At 49.6% G+C, this 16,787-nt stretch overlaps 2 protein-coding genes across 7 annotated transcripts in view; both read left to right on the plus strand.

The window, feature by feature from the left end:
- Positions 1-221: 221 nt before the first annotated feature.
- Mob3c (MOB kinase activator 3C) lies at positions 222-9,586 on the plus strand. The gene is made up of 4 exons (XM_028889332.2): positions 222-304; positions 3,854-4,321; positions 6,507-6,709; positions 7,569-9,586. Exons 2-4 carry the CDS (start codon positions 3,904-3,906, stop codon positions 7,596-7,598), a joined length of 651 nt encoding a protein of 216 aa, XP_028745165.1. The 5' UTR covers positions 222-304; positions 3,854-3,903; the 3' UTR covers positions 7,599-9,586.
- A 3,929-nt stretch (positions 9,587-13,515) lies between these two features.
- The window catches only part of Mknk1 (MAPK interacting serine/threonine kinase 1), a 40,876-nt gene continuing 37,604 nt past the window's right edge, over positions 13,516-16,787 (plus strand). For 5 of the 6 annotated variants that reach the window (XM_028889288.2, XM_028889312.2, XM_028889304.2 and 2 more), the window contains exon 1: positions 13,516-13,605. The gene's annotated coding sequence lies outside the window, so the exon portion shown is untranslated. Of the gene's footprint in view, positions 13,612-16,787 lie in introns of all 6 variants that reach the window. The other variant, XM_028889297.2, reaches the window with a different exon arrangement.

Consider the following 16,787-nt stretch of genomic DNA (forward strand, 5'->3'; position numbering starts at 1 on the left):
AGGCTGCGAGCCCCGTCGGACTTCCCACTTCCCGGAAAGGCTGGAGTGAAGAGTGTGTGTCTTGGGACGGGGGAGTCCCTTTCCCCGCCCCTCCCCGCCCCGTGGCTACGGCGTGGCTGAGCCCGGGGCGGAGCTGGCGTCTCCTCGCGGACGGGCGGCGGGACGGCGGCCGCAGCCCGGGGCAGAAGCAGGCGGACAGGCACAGCGACCGGCCCGGCGGGATCACCCGCAGGACGACAACCCAGCGCGCTGCGGTTGTGGCGGCGCCGACAGAGACCCGGAGCTGTCCACCCAGGCGGAGCGCGTGAGTGAGCGCCGCGTCCCCGCGCCCCTCGCGGCCGGGTCTCGCTTCCACTTTCAGTTCTTCTTGGTCCTCGCCTGGCACTTTCTGGAAGCGACCCCAGCCCGAAAGCAAGCTGGTCACCGTCCTCGGCCCCGGGTCCGAGGCTCAGCGCCCGAAGTCCGGGGTGGGGGTGGCGGTGGCGGTGGCTGGTGAGGGGGCGTGTCTTCAGGAGCGGAAATGTCAGACTGGCTCCTCTGGGTCCTAGGACCTGTTTGGCCCTAACAGCTGGAGATAAGGGGAGGTTCTTAGGGGCTCGAAGGAGGTGGGGGCGGGTCTGGCTGGACAAGCGCTGTGTCTTACACTCTTACTTTTATTTTGGATCTTGTCCTGCAGGGCATACCAGGCTAGATTCTGAGTTCAAACTGGGGCCATCTTCTGGCTGTTTCTGAGCCAGGCCCCAGGGAGGGGCAGGTGTGTCCCTGGCAGGGGGCTAGATATTAGAAACAGGCTGGGTCAGTCAGCCTGTGTCTTCATCTGGGAAGATTAGATGCTCAGTCACAGAGTGAGCAAACCCCTGGCCACCCACCCAGTAATTAAAGTGGAGGGTCTACGGGGAAGGGGGACAGAGGCGCTGTGAGAAACAATCTCAGTGATGGCATGAGGCTGGGGAGAGACGGCAGTTACAGACAGAGCTAGGAGGGGACCGGCCTTCTCAGCTTACCTCCTGTGCTCAACCTCCAAGTTTACTCTTTCTAGGAAAAGTCCTGGGCCTTAAAGTTCTGAAGCAAGGAGAACTGTACTCCCTTCCTCTCCCCTTATCTACACCAGGCCAGTGGATAGACGGAGCAGGAAAAGGGACTTTGTACCCTGTCATAGGCCGAGTTCCTCTTTATCCCAAACCCCTACTTCTTATAACTCGCAATGCAAAGTCACGCTCCTCAAATCCTCTTCCTTGGCTTCAGTTTCCCCATCTATTCACGTAGCTTGGGCCTCTTGATTTCTCAGGGCTATTTCAACTTGAAGACGTGTATTCCTATTTGTGTATGTGTGTCTGGTATTATGGGTAAGTGAAGGTGCAGGTATGGGGAGGCCCAAAGCTGACATCAGCTGTCTTTCTCACTCACTCTCGGCTTCATTTATTGAGGCAAGGTCTATTTTAAAAAAAATTACATTTATTTATGTGTATGCATATACACATATATACACACACTCATGTATGTACGTACCACAGTGTACATGTGTACAGGTTAGAGACAGTTTGTGGGAGTTCTCTCCTACCATGTGGGTCCCATGGAATCAAACTCAGGCAAGCAAGTTTACCCATTGAGACGTCTCACCAGCCCCAGGCAAGGTCTTTCTGAACCTGGGGTTTCCAGGGATCCCCTGCCTCTACCTCCTGAGTGCTAAGGTTACAGGAAGCTGCGAGGCCTTGTCAGGTTTTTCATGGGTTCTGGGGATCAAAACTGGTCTTCATGCTTTCACTACAGGCTCTTTACCTGCTGAACCATCTCCCTGGCCAACTCTAAGACTCTTGAGTCTAAGCTTTCCCTAAAGCCTGGCCACCAATGTTATGCCAATCCTGACTTGATCTAGAGAGAACTAGTCCAAGAGCAGTCAGCACACAAGGTTGAGATCTGGAGGAGGCTACTGGGGGAGGTAGCATTCGGTTGGATGGAATGAGAAATCGGGAATCGACCAACAAAAAGACACAGGCAGGAGAGTAAGGGCATGCTCAGGGGTCAAGACGTCCAGGGTGGCTGCTGGTGGGAGGCAGGCCGAGAAGTTAGCGTGTGGAGCTGAAAGGCAAAGTGGGGGTCTCTAACGGTCAGTAACAGAGTGGCCATGCCAAGGTGGAGGACCCAGAAACCCCACTGATTGCATGTGTGATTTGGGAAGCCTGCCTCAGGCAGAGCCTACAAGGGAGACAGCAACTCAAGTATACAGAGCTCTTCAGTCAGCCTGGCTTTTCTTTGGGAAGAAACTGGGGGGCGGCTAGAATAAATGAGAGGACCTTCCACGTCTTCAGGCTTCTCTCAAGAGGTCAGGAACTCTCTCTGCCCTCTAAACTGCTCTCATTTTTCCTGACTGTTCCATTCTGCCTGCCTGCTGTGATGAGAAGGAAAAACTGTTCCAAACATTTCTGTAAGTTTGATCTGTTGCCAAAAGTAACATCTCTCTATGCTCCAAGCCTTTGGTTACACTAACCACCTTATTCCCACCCTCTCTTCCCCAGTCCTTCCCCAGTAGTTATCAAAAATGTGAGAAAGGAAACTGCTTCCAAGTCAAGCCAGTATGAGGTGAGGGATAAGCTTCGTCTGCCGCTGTCTCAAGCCTCATTCAGTGTGGAGCTAGGCTCAGGGCTCAGACTAACCTGACCTGAGGACAAGTTAGAGTCAGCATGGAGCCCGAGCTCACTGCTTAGCTTATACAGCCTAGTGGTCAGGGTCTGTGCTCAGTTTGTGGCTGTTTCAGTCTTGGCAGTTGCCTGGATCTGCATTCCCCAATAGCTTATACACATAGGTGGGGGGATGAAATCCCTGAGATGCTCAGAAACCTGACTATATCAGGATGTTCAAGGATTTACATGGACTAAATCCGTGGTGATGTAAGCAAGCCAGTTTTGAAGCAGGGGCTGGATCCCAGGACTTGGGGGGCTCTGATGGATGCCCCCTGAAATCTGTTCTGTGTCTGGGATCCTTCCATTCTAAAAGGCAAAGCAGACATCCAGAATGACCAGCAGGATGGGTCTGGCTGTTCACCCTCTGCCCCCAGCGCCAGGCACATAGTAGGCTTTTTGGTAATCTATGGAGTGTCAGGTGCAAGGGGAAAGCCAGAGGCTTGTTCAGGTTTGGGACTGAAGGAGGCGGCTTGGAGGGAGGGAGGAGTGCTAGCACTTGTCGGAGGAAGTAGCATTCCTCTACCCTGCCACCCTCCCCTTCCTGCAGCGCCTGCAGCCACACTTAAGGCCACCCAGCTGGCCCTGTGAGGAGGGCCCTTTCCTCTTTCAGTGTAGAGAAAAAGGAAAGGACATTTTTGGTAGAAAAGTCCCTTCGGCTCCCTGGGAATCCCCGGTAGCCGGATGGACTTCGGGATATCCCAGAGGAAATCAAAGTCCAGCCACCCCACCCCCACAAACACACACCCCACCCCCGCCCCAGCACAATGCAGCCAGGCTCTCTCACACTATACAGCTGGCCTAGGGGGCTTCCAGAGAACATCTTATCTGGGGTCCCTGTTCCCTGCTGGGCCTGCAAAATCCTCTGTCACTTCTATAATGGTCAACAGTAAGTCCTGTAAGTACTTGTTTGTAGCCCAGGCTACACCTGCAAGATTCAAAGAAAGCAGGGAGGAAACTAAACAAAATAAAAGGCATGCGGGAGTGCTAAGTGGGACAGGGGCAGGCGGGGCTGAAGTAGTCCACAAAAGATTAGACACTGCTAGGGGATGAGTGTTTCAATGAGGTAAAGAAATTTCCCCAAGGCTGACAGTTAATCAGAAAATGATGTATGGGGAAGTCAAAGCCCATTTTATAAGACCCTGACCACCTACTTCTGCCCTTATCCCTAGCAGGGCATCTTCAGGTCCCTGGGCGAAGACATCCAGCTCTACTAAGCCTGGCCATGGCACTGTGCCTGAAGCAGGTGTTTGCTAAGGACAAGACTTTCCGGCCCCGGAAGCGCTTTGAACCTGGCACACAGCGCTTTGAGCTTTATAAGAAGGCACAAGCCTCACTCAAATCCGGCCTGGACCTTCGAAGTGTGGTGAGGCTGCCACCTGGTGAGAGCATCGATGACTGGATCGCTGTGCATGTGGTGGACTTCTTCAACCGCATCAACCTCATCTATGGCACCATGGCTGAGCACTGCAGTGAGACCAGCTGCCCAGTCATGGCTGGTGGGCCTCGCTATGAGTACCGCTGGCAGGACGAGCGCCAGTACCGAAGGCCCGCCAAGCTCTCGGCACCCCGCTATATGGCATTGCTCATGGACTGGATCGAGGGTCTCATCAATGATGAAGATGTCTTTCCTACACGTGTTGGTGAGCACTGTCTGGGTGGAGAGTTAGCCTAGCCAAGGAGGGTCATCCCCATATTGTAGAAGAGGAAACTGACTGTGGCAGGATCCTGGTTACAATCAAACATTTACCAAGGACAACCTGACTCCCATTTGGGGGCTCCTCGTGTCCTCCTCATGGAGGCAGGATTCAAACCCTCTCTGCACAGTAGTACCTCTCAGAGATAAATGATACAGATCCTGGCCTGGCCAGGAAAGGCAGTGTGTGCACGGGCCCCACTAGGAACTCTCCCAACAAGACCACCAACACTGTTTCTCCACTTTCCAGAACAAATAACTACTGTCGTGCACGGGCTGATCTGGCTTCCAGCCTCCTGAGAATCCCCTCTGAACCCTGGCCCCAGAAAGGGAAGGATTGGAAGCTGGATCGGCCCAAAAGGTACCTTTCCTTCAGGCTGGTACTCTATAGTCAGGTCCAGGCCATGGGGCCTTTTCTTATCTCAGCTGGGCCTGGGTGGGGAGAGGAGATGAATGATGTCACCCTGACCCGGGTTCCCCACCCAGGAGACACTGTGTTCATCACAGCAGTCCCACCTGCAGCCTAGCTCCCAGCACCCATCTGGGCTTTGGGGATTCAAATGGGTGGGGCAGATGGTCAAGCCCAGAGGGAAGGAGTCTGAATGCTGAGGAAAGCTGGGCACTGAGTCACGATTCAAGCCCATGGTTCCTCCCCAACTGTTGCTGCTATTTCCTGCACTGTTGTGAACAACAGGTCCCATCATTTTACACAGAAGGAAACTGAGGCCAACAGTGGGAAAGCACATTGACTAGAAAAGGGATCAGAACTGGAACTCGGGTATCGTGGGGCCCAGATGCCATAGTCTAGATAGGTCGGATGGGAGTTGTGGGGACTAGGCCGGGCTCTCAGAGAGGCAGAGCACAAGCTCCAAAGAGCAGTGAGAAGGAAGGGGGTCTGTGGAGGTGTATGGACTAGGGCTCAGTCTGTTCCTGCTTTTATTCTCCTCTAGCCTACATTCCTGGGTTTGTGAGCCCTGAGTAAACTTTTCTCTGGATGACTGGATGGTTTTGTCATAGCAGAAAAGAGGGTGTAGGCCACCAGGATCTCTGCCTTTCCTGGCCAGGCAGGATCTGTATCATTTATCTCTGAGAGGTACTGCTGTGCAAAGAGGGTTTGTATCCTGCTTCCAGCCTGTACTAATTAATAACTGCGTGTCCTCAGGCAAGTGACTTCCCCTTTACACATCACCTGCATTTTATCATATCTAGAATGACTATCAGACCCATCAGCACAGTGGTAAAGAGCAGAGGACAGAGGTACAAAGGGCCCAGCTCAGGGCTGGGCTCACAGAGGGAAAGTTCTTTAGGTTATGGGATATCTGAAGGAATGAGTGATATCGGAAGTAGTTCTTTTTTTGGTTTTTTTCGAGACAGGGTTTCTCTGTGTAGCTTTGCGCCTTTCCTGGAACTCACTCTGTAGCCCAGGCTGTCCTTGAACTCACAGAGATCCACCTGCCTCTGCCTCCCAAGTGCTGGGATTAAAGGCGTGTGCCACTACCGCCCAGCCAGAAGTAGTTCTTGAAGTGTTAGCATGGGAGATGGGGTATGAGCCAGCTGTGAGAATAGAAAGCAGAGGAACTGGGGGTGTGGCTGGAGTGGGCAATCTGGATTAGCTCATAAAGGCTTTCTCCATGCCATGTGGGGATATTAAAACTTAACTCTGAAGGCCCATGTTCTTAAAAACTGGCCCACAACCTCTGCATTGGCCTGTGTAGGAGAAAGTGATGTGCATGTCTCTGCAGGTGCACAGGTTTCTGGGGAATGGTTAGGCCACAATTTTCATTGTGGTCTGAGGCAGACTGGCCAGTGAGAAGCTTGAAAAGCCCTGCTTCAGGCAGTGGGAAATGTGGGAGTGGTTTGTGTTACAGCACAGGGAAGGCACTTTCAGATTAGGGCTTCATTAAAAAGGAAAGATGGGGACTGGTGCTGGAGCTCAATAATGTGAATGAATTCCTGGGTTCGATCCCAGCACTACCAACCACCCAAAAAAGGAAAGTACAGGAGAAGACCAAGCTCTTGCCCCGCCTTCCTCTATGGGTCCTGTGCTGAGGGGTAAAGAGTGCCTGTGGGGAGGGCGGAGTTTTGTCCCGAGGATTTTGACCCCCCCCCCTTCTACCCCTCTCCACCCGCAGGAGTTCCCTTCCCCAAGAACTTCCAGCAGGTCTGCACCAAGATCCTGACCCGACTGTTCCGCGTCTTTGTCCATGTCTACATCCACCACTTTGATAGCATCCTCAGCATGGGGGCAGAGGCACATGTCAACACCTGCTATAAACACTTTTACTACTTCATCCAAGAGTTCAGCCTGGTGGACCAGAGGGAACTAGAACCACTGGTAAGGCCAAGGCTCTTCCCTGGAAGTATGAAACTCCTGTTGTTGTTTGGTTTTGCTCTTTCTGGGGGCCCTCCACCCAGCTCCCAAATAAATCACACACTGAGGCTTATACTTAATTATAAATGCCTGGCCTTAGCTTGGCTTAGTTTCTTTCCAGCTTTTCTTAACTTAAATTATCCCATCTATCTTTTGCCCCTGGGCTTTTCCTTTTCTATACCTGTGTACCTTTCTTTGTCTCTTACTCCATGGCTTGCTGTATAGCTGGGTGACTGGCCCCTGGCTTCCTTCTCCTTCTCTGGCTCCTAGATCTTCTTCTCCCGGATTTCTCTTTCTATATAGTCTCTCTGCCTGCCTTGCTATTGGCCTATCTTTTCTCCTGCTTTGCTATTGGCCATTCAGTTCTTTATTAGACCATCAGGTGTTTTAGACAGGCACAGTAACACAGCTTCACAAAGTTAAACAAATGCAACATAAACAAAAGTAACACACCTTAAAATAATATTCTACAGGATTGGGGATTTAGCTCAGTGGTAGAGCACTTGCCTAGCAAGTGCAAGGCCCTGGGTTTGGTCCTCAGCTCTGAATAATAATAATTATAATAATAATATAATATTATTATTATTATTATACTACAAACTCCCATACCCAGGTGGATAAATAAGGGGAGACAACTCATTTAACAGTGGATCCTGTACTCTCATAGAGAATTCATGGAGGTGTCAGTTTACAAACCCAGATCTGCTGCCATGGTTTTCAGCTGCAGTGGGGGAAGAGTTAGGCTCATAAACCCCAGGATTAGGCAAGGATTGCCCAGCAGGCTGAGCTCAAACTAACCTTTCCTAACTTTGTGTCTCTACAGAGGGAGATGACAGAACGGATCTGTCACTGAGTCCAGATCTGGATGTTGTTGCCGATCAACTGGACCATCGAACACAGTGTAGCTGGGAGAGGGGACCCTTAGGAGCCTGTTGGGAGAGCAATCTGAAGGCCTATAGGACCCCTCTAGAAACCAGACAGCTCTGGACTTCTCCGAAGTCTGCCTGTGTGTCCCCGATTGCATGGAGAAGGGAGGGCTTCAAGTGGGCAACAGAAGGAAAGGAGGAGGTCAGCCCCTCACATTAAGTCCAAGAGTAGGGCAGGCTACCAAGTTTCTGCTCTGATACTTCACCCCTTCATCCTCCCATGGTGGGTCTCAAATCCATTTTGGGAATATGGATGTGGCTGAAGTGATGGCAAGAAAATTACGAGAGTGAGTGGCTATATCTGAGCAAGCAGGTAGGTGTGGGGGTGGTGAGTGTGGGTGTTTTGATTGTGGGATTTGTCTGAGAGATCCAGGTCCTTCCTGGCACATAGTAGGCCCTCCTGTTGGATGGATGGATGGATGGATGGATGGATGGATGGATGGACGGACGGACGGACAGGCTGACCATAAGTCCATGACCCCTATAGGAGTAATGACAGCATAGTGACCCAATTCAACTCTGACCACATGTACAAGTGTACAAAATGTGCATGTAGATGGACTTGTACCTCTGAATCTTCTAGACCACCATTTTCTATCAACATGAGTCCCAGGCAGTTGAGGGGAGGTTAGAAAGTGCAGCTTTGCCCTGAGTTCCTTAAACCCCTGGCCTACCACCATGTAGGCTGATTTGCTCAGTCAAGGATGTCCACAAATATTTCACTCATCTGCTTCCTGGAGGGCCTGGTAACAGTAAGCCTCTAAGCCAGGCGGTGGTGGCACACACCTTTAATTCCAGCACTCATGAGGCAGAGGCAGGAGGATCTCTGAGTTCGAGGCCAGCCTAGTCTACAGAGTGAGTTCCAGGGCTACACAGAAAAACCCTGTCTCAAAAAAAACAAACAAAAAACCCAGTAAACCTCTTGAGGGTTGAGATTGATCCCTCATGTCCACAAAGATCCCCTGGATCTTGAACTGGAACTCAAGATACTTCAGTCTCATACCTAGAATCTACTGACCTGAGTGAAGGCCAGCACAAAATAGGCCTCTAGACCAGAGAGCCACTGGAACTTGAACTGGGAAATCTGGAGTCTTTTCTCCTGTCTCAGGACACTGAGGATCATGTAGCTAGTGGAGACATTCCCATCCTAAAAATACCTGCCTCCACCCAACCATCCTGAGACATCCCAGCTACTTGGATCTCCAAGCACAGCTACTCAAAGAGGCTGGGATGCTCTTTCAGTAGCCATTACTCAGTACCACCATGTTGAGCCCTGTGCACAAACTCACAGGTAGGGAAACCATGGCAGAAACAGGCTTCTGCCCTTCCAAAGCCTTTATCCTGAGAGGCCAGGATGGAGAACAAGAAATCACATAAGAATCCTGTCTGTCTCTCAGTGTGCAAAGGAGGAAACTGAAACCCGGAGGCTTTTATAAAGCTGGTATAAAAGCCAAGGCTCTTGACTTCTACTCTAGGGCCTGCTGATTGTGACACTGAGATGCTCTCCAGGACACAACTGTTCCTGCTTTGAGCAAGGACTTCTAGCCTGATGCCAGAGAGCCCCACCACACCTGGGTTGGCTCGAGTTGACTGCTGAGACAAACCTCCAAAACCAGGTCCATCCTCATGGCCTAAGAACTGCCTGCCCTCCAGAGAAACAGCTGGGGCTCTCCAGACCAACAGGACCTGGAACTTCTATCTCTGCTGGCTCCAGAAAAGTCCCCAAAGGAAGTATTCTGTCCTGCAGCTTTGGCAGTGGTTCAGAACTGGGGAAAGTGGGAAATTTCCCCCACACTGGGCTGCAGAATATACTTTGAAATCTAGGCTGTGAAAAGGGATGATGGGGGGAGGGAAATATATTTTTGTGAAAAAGGGAAGATTTTGCTATTTTTGGTAAAATAAAGACACAAAGCAACCGATGGTGGGAAGCTGTGGTCTGGGTGCCACCTGGGTCTTGGCAGATTGTAGGAGAGACGGCCAGAATGGGATTAAAAAGACATTCTTCCCTCAGCTCCTGACCATATGGGCATAGTCATGACTGACCTAGCTCTCCAGTGTGAGAACACCCAAGTTCTCTCAGGGCTCCTAATTCTAGATAATCTAAGTTAGGAGCCTTGAGGAGGGGAGGAGAAGGCAAGGCAGGCCCTTGCCTTTAGGGGACTCAGTCTGATGGGGGAAATCTTGTTAAGGCACTGGCTATCTCCATTCATATCTGGGAGGTTCGAGGCCAGTGGCTGAAAGTGCAGTGGGAAATTCATCCACAACCCCAATTACAGGAGAGGAAGCCTCTCTCAGGACTCAAAGTAGGGGAGGTGTGCCAGGTTTCACTCCAGATCTTCTTCCCCAGGAGACAGAACTCATTGCTCCCACACCACAAGCCACTCAGCAGCTTGATTGTGAAGCATTAACAAAGGCCCATCTAGAGCTCCTCCTACACCTGCAAAGGAGCCAGGAGGGACTGCCTGGGAAGTGGAGTGTAGCTAGAGTTTTCCTGCCTTGCCCATAATCAGGACAAATCTCTGTCACCCACCAGTCCCACAGCCACTCAGACCCAACCAAGTAAACACAGAGACTTACATTGCTTACAAACTATATGGCCGTGGCAGGCTTCTTGCTAACTATTCTTATAGCTTAAATTAATCCATTTCTATAAATCTATACCTTGCCTCGTGGCTCGTGGCTTACCGGCATCTTCACATGCTGCTTGTCCTGGTGGCAAATGACTGTGTTGTAGCAGGAATCTTAAAAGTACTTATTAATAAAATCAAACCTGAGGCCAGTTATTGGGGTGAATACTGGAAGGTCAGAGAGACAGAATAAGCCACAGCTATCTCACCTTGCCAATTCCTCAGCTGGTCTTGTCTCCTCAGACTGGAGGCCTCTGAGTCCTCATCCGGAATGGGTCTCAGCTGAATTACTGCTCAAAAGCCTGAATGCTTAACCAGCCAAAACCTTAACCAGCCAAATGCCTCTAGTTTCTTGCCCTCACGCCTTATATATCTTCCTGCTTTCTACCACCACTCCCTGGGATTAAAGGCTGGCTTTCTGGGATTAAAGGCGTGTGTCACCATGCTTGGCTATTTCCAATGTGGCCTTGAACTCACAGAGATCCAGAGGGATTTCTATCTCTGGAATGCTAGGATTAAAGGTGTGAGTGCCACCATTTTCTAGCCTTTGTATCTAGTGGCTGTCTGTTCTCTGACCCCAGATAAATTTATTAGAGTACACAATATTTTGGTGAACACAATACCACCACACTGTGTCTCCTCCCACCTTCCTGTTCTCTCAATTCTCCTCTCTGTTAGTCCCGCCTATACTTCCTGCCTGGCCACTGGCCAATCAGTGTTTCATTTATTGACCAATCAGAGCAATTTGACATACAGATCATCCCACAGCAGTGGAGGCCTGAGCTCTAGCCCCAGCCAGCCCCCAAGGTCTCATGGCAAGTACCTTCCCTCTCTAAACCACTTCTTATCTATTTTATGGTCAAAAGTGGTGAGCTAACAAGATGGCTGAGTGGATGAAGGCACTTGCTGCCCAACAATGCACACTTAATGACCTGAGTTCAATTCTCAGGAACCATGTAAAGGTGAAAGGAGAGACGCCACTGTGGCATGCATAACCACACGTACATTACACACACAGTAGTAATATTTTTTTTGTTGTTTTGAGACAAGGTCTCATTATGTCGTGCTGGCTAAACTGGAACTCACTCTGTAGACTAGCCTGGCCTCAAACTCACAGGGATCCACCTTTCTCTGTCTCCTGGGTGCTGCAATTAAGGTATTGACCACCACACCTGGTATAAATAAATTAAAACAAAAAAAAAGTGGGAGTGAAGATCTGAATGATCTCTAAGCTCCTTCATTCTCAGCCCGTGAAGGTAGATGATAATAACTTAGCTAATACTTACTATGTCTCTGGTACAGCCTCAAGTGCTTGACTTACAATCAAGTCTCTTTAGCTAGCTGTCTGGCCTTCTTCCCAGCCCCCCCCCCCATCTCTCCCCTCTTTTACTGCTGTAGAATCTATAAGGTTCTCCATTTCGCTGCTCTTTCTAATGCCCAAGGTCCAGCATTCTAAAAGAGTGGTGTTTTCAAACCTATAACAAACCACTATCTCTTCAATCAGACAGTCCAACTGCCAGCAGGTCCATGAACATTGCGGAAGTAAGAGTTAGATTTATCTCAAAAACTGAGGTGTTTAGAAATACATTAGAAGCACATATGCACACGCGTGCGCACACACTACGTACTTTGAGATTGCGAGGGATGCTTAGAGGATAAAGAAGAGCTTCAACCTCAGTAATGACAGAAAAGATCCTCTCTCTCACCCAAACAGGCAAAACCAAGCAAAAGCAGCTTACCACCCTGGGGCAGAACATCCCCCATTGAGTAAACAATGCTGCATAACCTGTGACTTTCATGAACACCACAGCCCCTTCTATGTTCCCTGCTGCCACTGTATGGAGCTGTGGAATGTAGTGGCATAGGCCAAAAGGAGGTCTGGGTTCCACATGGTTTGCCCTCCTTCCTGGAATCACCCCCCCCCCAGAGCCTTTATCCAATGTTAATTAACCTTGGTTGCCATGTGCATAGGAGAGTAGTTAACTTTGAGAATCTGGATGACAATCTATGTCTGAGCAACTCAGGACTAGTTGGCTACTGAGCATAGGGGAATAGGCTAGAAAGGCCTGTGAAGACATGAAGCTTGGTGGGCCTGGGAGGTTGCAAGTTGGAGGAGGTTGGGATGTACATCCTTTGGGTAGGACTCAAATTCTGGAAGGGAGGAAATAAAAAAGCTTAGGGGAAAGACTCTCCCATCTTCATCTAGATTGGAAATCTAGCAAAGTCTTGAATACTCCCACTTCCTTCCATCATAGAGTTGAACACACAGACCAGAAGAGAGGAGGGAACTGATGGGAAGGCTGAGAAGCTCTTTAAGTGCCTTGCTCACAACAATACTGAATAGGATGGGGGTGTTTACTTCCCCCAAACAAAACTGCATCAGAACCTGAACTAAAGCCAAACAGCAGTCCTCCCGTCTCAGGTGCCTGAAGCCTGTGGCAGGGAGGCAGGGAGGCTGGCTGAGGGATTAATCTAATTAGTGTATACACACACAGCTGGTTGTGGTATTAATCTAATTAGTGTACACACATACACCTGGTTGAGGAATTAATTTAATTAGTGTACACACACACATAGAGTAGAATAAGAAAGTTTGTTTTAGCTGGTGTCGTGGTACACGTCTTTAATCCCAGCACTCGGGAGGCAGGGGCAGGTGGATCTCTGTGAGTTCAAGGCCAGTAAGGTCTACACCAGTGAGTTTTAGGACAGCCAAGGCTACATAGTGAGACCGGCTCGAAAACAAAAACCTAACAAAAAAAGGTTTCAATTACTGGAAGTAATGTTTTACTCATACGCTCATGAAATTCCGTATACACATACCTTTACAGAAATTTTATAGTTGTGTCTAGTGGCGTGCGCGTCTGTAATCACAGAACTCTGAAGACTGAGTCAAGAAAAAAAAAAAAAAAAAAGAGTTCGAGGCCAGCCTGGGGTATATAGCAAGGCCTTGTCTCAAAATTAAACTTTAAAAGGAAGAAATTTTAACAGAGCTGCCCTCAGTTTAGAAAAGCCTCCGTCCTGGCTCGCAGAAGTAACTATGTGCACCTGCGAATCTTCCACTCTCAGCTTTGAAAACAATAACACACGCCGGGGACCTACCACGGCTGGGACACGCCGCGCCTGCGCAGTGTATTGGGCTCGCGACTCTAGCCACGTGTGGCCCTCGGGGCGCAGGCGTGACTCCGCCCCCTCCCTCCCCTTTCTGCCCGGACCCGCCCCCCTCGGGTCTAGCTCCGCCTCTTCCGCGTTCTCGGCAGAGACCTGCAGGTGGGGGTGCGCGCGGCCGCTCTGGCGCTGGTCAGCTAAGGTAAAAGTGAGTCAGCGAGGAGTCCCTCCGGGCGGAACGGGGCCGGGGTCTGGAGTGCGGCGGTGCACCCGGGAGGGGCAGTCAGGGCCTTCTGAGCAGTTCGAGGTCACGACCCGATTCCTCTGCGGAGGGACAGCCGAAGGGGACATCCTTTTAGGACGGTCCTCTGAGCTGCTTCCCTGCCGAGACTGCAGCGTGTAAAACCCCTTTCGAGGCTCTCAGCCCGTGTCTGGGGATGGGCTTGGACCGTGACAGGTCGGGACCCGGTGGGTACCGGCGTCGGAGCTCATCCTGTATGGGATTTGAGTGTCAGACCAAACAAGGATCTGCTCGAGGCTGTAGGAGGGCTCAAGGCTCATACAGTCCGCTGGCATGAGCACGTTATCAAATGTGTGTACTTAGTTGTGGTAAATTAACTATTTCCAGTTATTTTGCAATACAATTTTTAAAACGCTTGCCACATTTGTCCAGCAGAGAGATGTAGAACTGTGGGTAGGATGCAGGCTCTCTTCTATAGCTGTAGGACTGTGGACGATCAGAAGCGAGGAATGAGCGTGGGAGAGCTTGACTTTTGGGTCAGCCATGCTTTCCCATCTCCTATCTGTATATCCTAGGACAGCTCATTTTCTCTCTCAGAGCCTTTTCTCTGTTAAAATGGACATAATAATGTCATTTTGAGGGTTAAGTATGATTACATGTAAATTGCCTACATGCAATGGGTACTGATACATAACTGTTGTGATTTCTAGGAAAGAGAGTATTTTGGTCTGGCATATTTCAGGGAGGCCCTAGGGGAAAAGCTGATGTAACCGGAGCCTTGGAACCTCTGTGGGATTTACACACTGGAATTGACCTTGCAGTATGAGGAGGGAGCTAAAACTTGTTGACCGCAGGCCATGTGCCAAGCACCAGCTGAGTAGTTGACATATAGTGAGTGTCTCCCTGGGCCAGCCGAGCCAAAGAGCTTTAACCCACTGTCCTTAGCTTCAAGCCTTCTAAAGGGCCCTGGGCTTGGAGTGATAGGAAGAATAGACACAGGGCCAGGGATTCTGTATCGATGTGAGCTAGTTGGGAATCTTGGAACCCCTTCCCCAAATCTACTCACAACTCAAAGTTTCTCTTTTTATAATCGAGGGTTAGTAGCTGGGCTTTGGCTTGTGTAGGAGTTGTCATTGCTGTAGTGCGTTAGCAGATTTGGCTCAGAGGGCCTGGCAACAGGCAGCCAGACCGTGGGGAGAGAAGGTCTGAGAACAAGCTGGCAAATTGCAGCACATGCCTAGCTAGGGAGAGCATGGTCTCTTATTGTGTGGTCTATAGTAATCCAGTAATATGGCACCTGTTGTAGCTTCATGGGTGCTCTTATGACCTCCTTTTTTGTAGCTTCGTGGGTGATCACACCACATCTTATGACCTCCTGGGTGAAGCTTCTCATCCTCCTGCTGAATTGGACACTCCCATTCCAGCCTCCTGTAGCAGAGACCGAACTTCCCATAGAGTTCTTAGCAAAGAACTCTTGGGGTACATTACTCAGATGTACCCTGACTACAGTTGTTGGTAGCAAGGAGCCGTGTCTGTGTCATACCTCCTCTTCATGGCACTGGACTGGCACATAGTAGGTCTCTGTAATGCTTGTGGTTAAATGAGTCAGTAACTTTTTTTCATTTACTCACTTTGGTCCTTGTTTTACAAGCTGTCAGGTTTAGAAGGAGACTTTGCATCTTCCTTCATGACTAAGGAGGGCCTGGTTTAGATGGATGGTGCCCTACTTACAGGCATCAGAGGCACAAAGGTGCAGGAACTATTCATGAATCAAGATTCTTCATTGCTATTATTGATTTCAGTCCCTGGTCTTGCTATTGTTGAGTTTAGTTACGAAAGAAGTTGTGCCGTGTCCAGGGACCTGCTGTCTGTGATATAGCTCATGTAGGGAAAGCTACAGGTGGCTGACTAATCAATTGTTCTGCCCTTGGCCTTGGTAAACAGTAGTCCCTTCCATGTGGGACCAGCAGCTACAAATTCACATTTTTCCTTGCCAACAGCCCCAGCATATGGAACAAAAAGTCCTTTATTGATCGTGTGTGTGTGTGTGTGTGTGTGTGTGTGTGTGTGTGTGTGTTGAAGGCAGAAGGAACAAAGGAACCATCTGGTTCCGCTGCCTTCATCATATAGACAGGGGGAAACTGGGCCAAGATTACACAAGGACTCAGTCAAGGATAGAGAGTTCTGGAAGTGAAATGTCCAGACAATTGTTTTTTCCAATTCTACTCTAGTGAACTAATTAATTAATTTGAGGCACTGTCAGTATGTATCTCTGACTGGCCTGGAACTCAGTATGTACACAAGCTGGCATTACACTCAGAGAGAGCCACCTACCTCTGCTTCCCACATGCTGAGATTAAAATTACCATCACCACCTCTGACCTTATTTGTATTATGTACATGTGCACATAAGTGCAGGTGCCCAGAGAGACCAGAAGAGGGTGATAGAGTCTCTGGAGCTGGTGTTACAGGTTATTTTGAGCAACTAAAATGGATGTTGGGGACTGAACTCGGGTCTTTTGCAAGTGTAGCACTTGCCCTTAACTACTGAGCCATCTTTCTGACTCTCTACTAAATAAAAGAAAAAAAAACCTTTAATTAATTAATTTTAATTCTTTGAGATTGGAATCTCTCTGTGATGCCCAGACTGGCCTCTGATTATTAAGCTCAAGTGATTACCCTGCCTATAAGGCCTCCCAAGTAGCTCTACATGATTGATAAAGCTAACATTTACCAAGTACTTACTATAGACTGAACTATAGGTTTTAAGTATATTAAACTATTTTATAGACTCAGAAACCAGATAGGAATCATTCCCATTGTTTTCTAATCCTATAGTTCTGGGTTTTATAGTATGGTTGTAGTGGAAGTCACCTACCCAATGGAGTTAGCAGTTCTCTGGAGAGCAGATCCTGGAGCCCTCTTCCTCTGGGAGTGAAAGCCATCCTCCCAGCAGCGTCTCCCTGAACACTGAAGAGATGTCCCAAGAGGAGCCCATAATGTGCCAGAAGGCTGGACAAAGGAATAAAGCAAGTCCACATGAGTACTGGTGGACCTTAATTTAAGACTATGAATATACTTACAAAATTGCCTGTTGGGCCGGGCCGTGGTGGCACACGCCTTTAATCCCAGCACTCGGGAGG

Source organism: Peromyscus leucopus, chromosome 2 (genome assembly GCF_004664715.2).
Source record: "Peromyscus leucopus breed LL Stock chromosome 2, UCI_PerLeu_2.1, whole genome shotgun sequence".
Lineage (NCBI taxonomy): Eukaryota > Metazoa > Chordata > Mammalia > Rodentia > Cricetidae > Peromyscus > Peromyscus leucopus.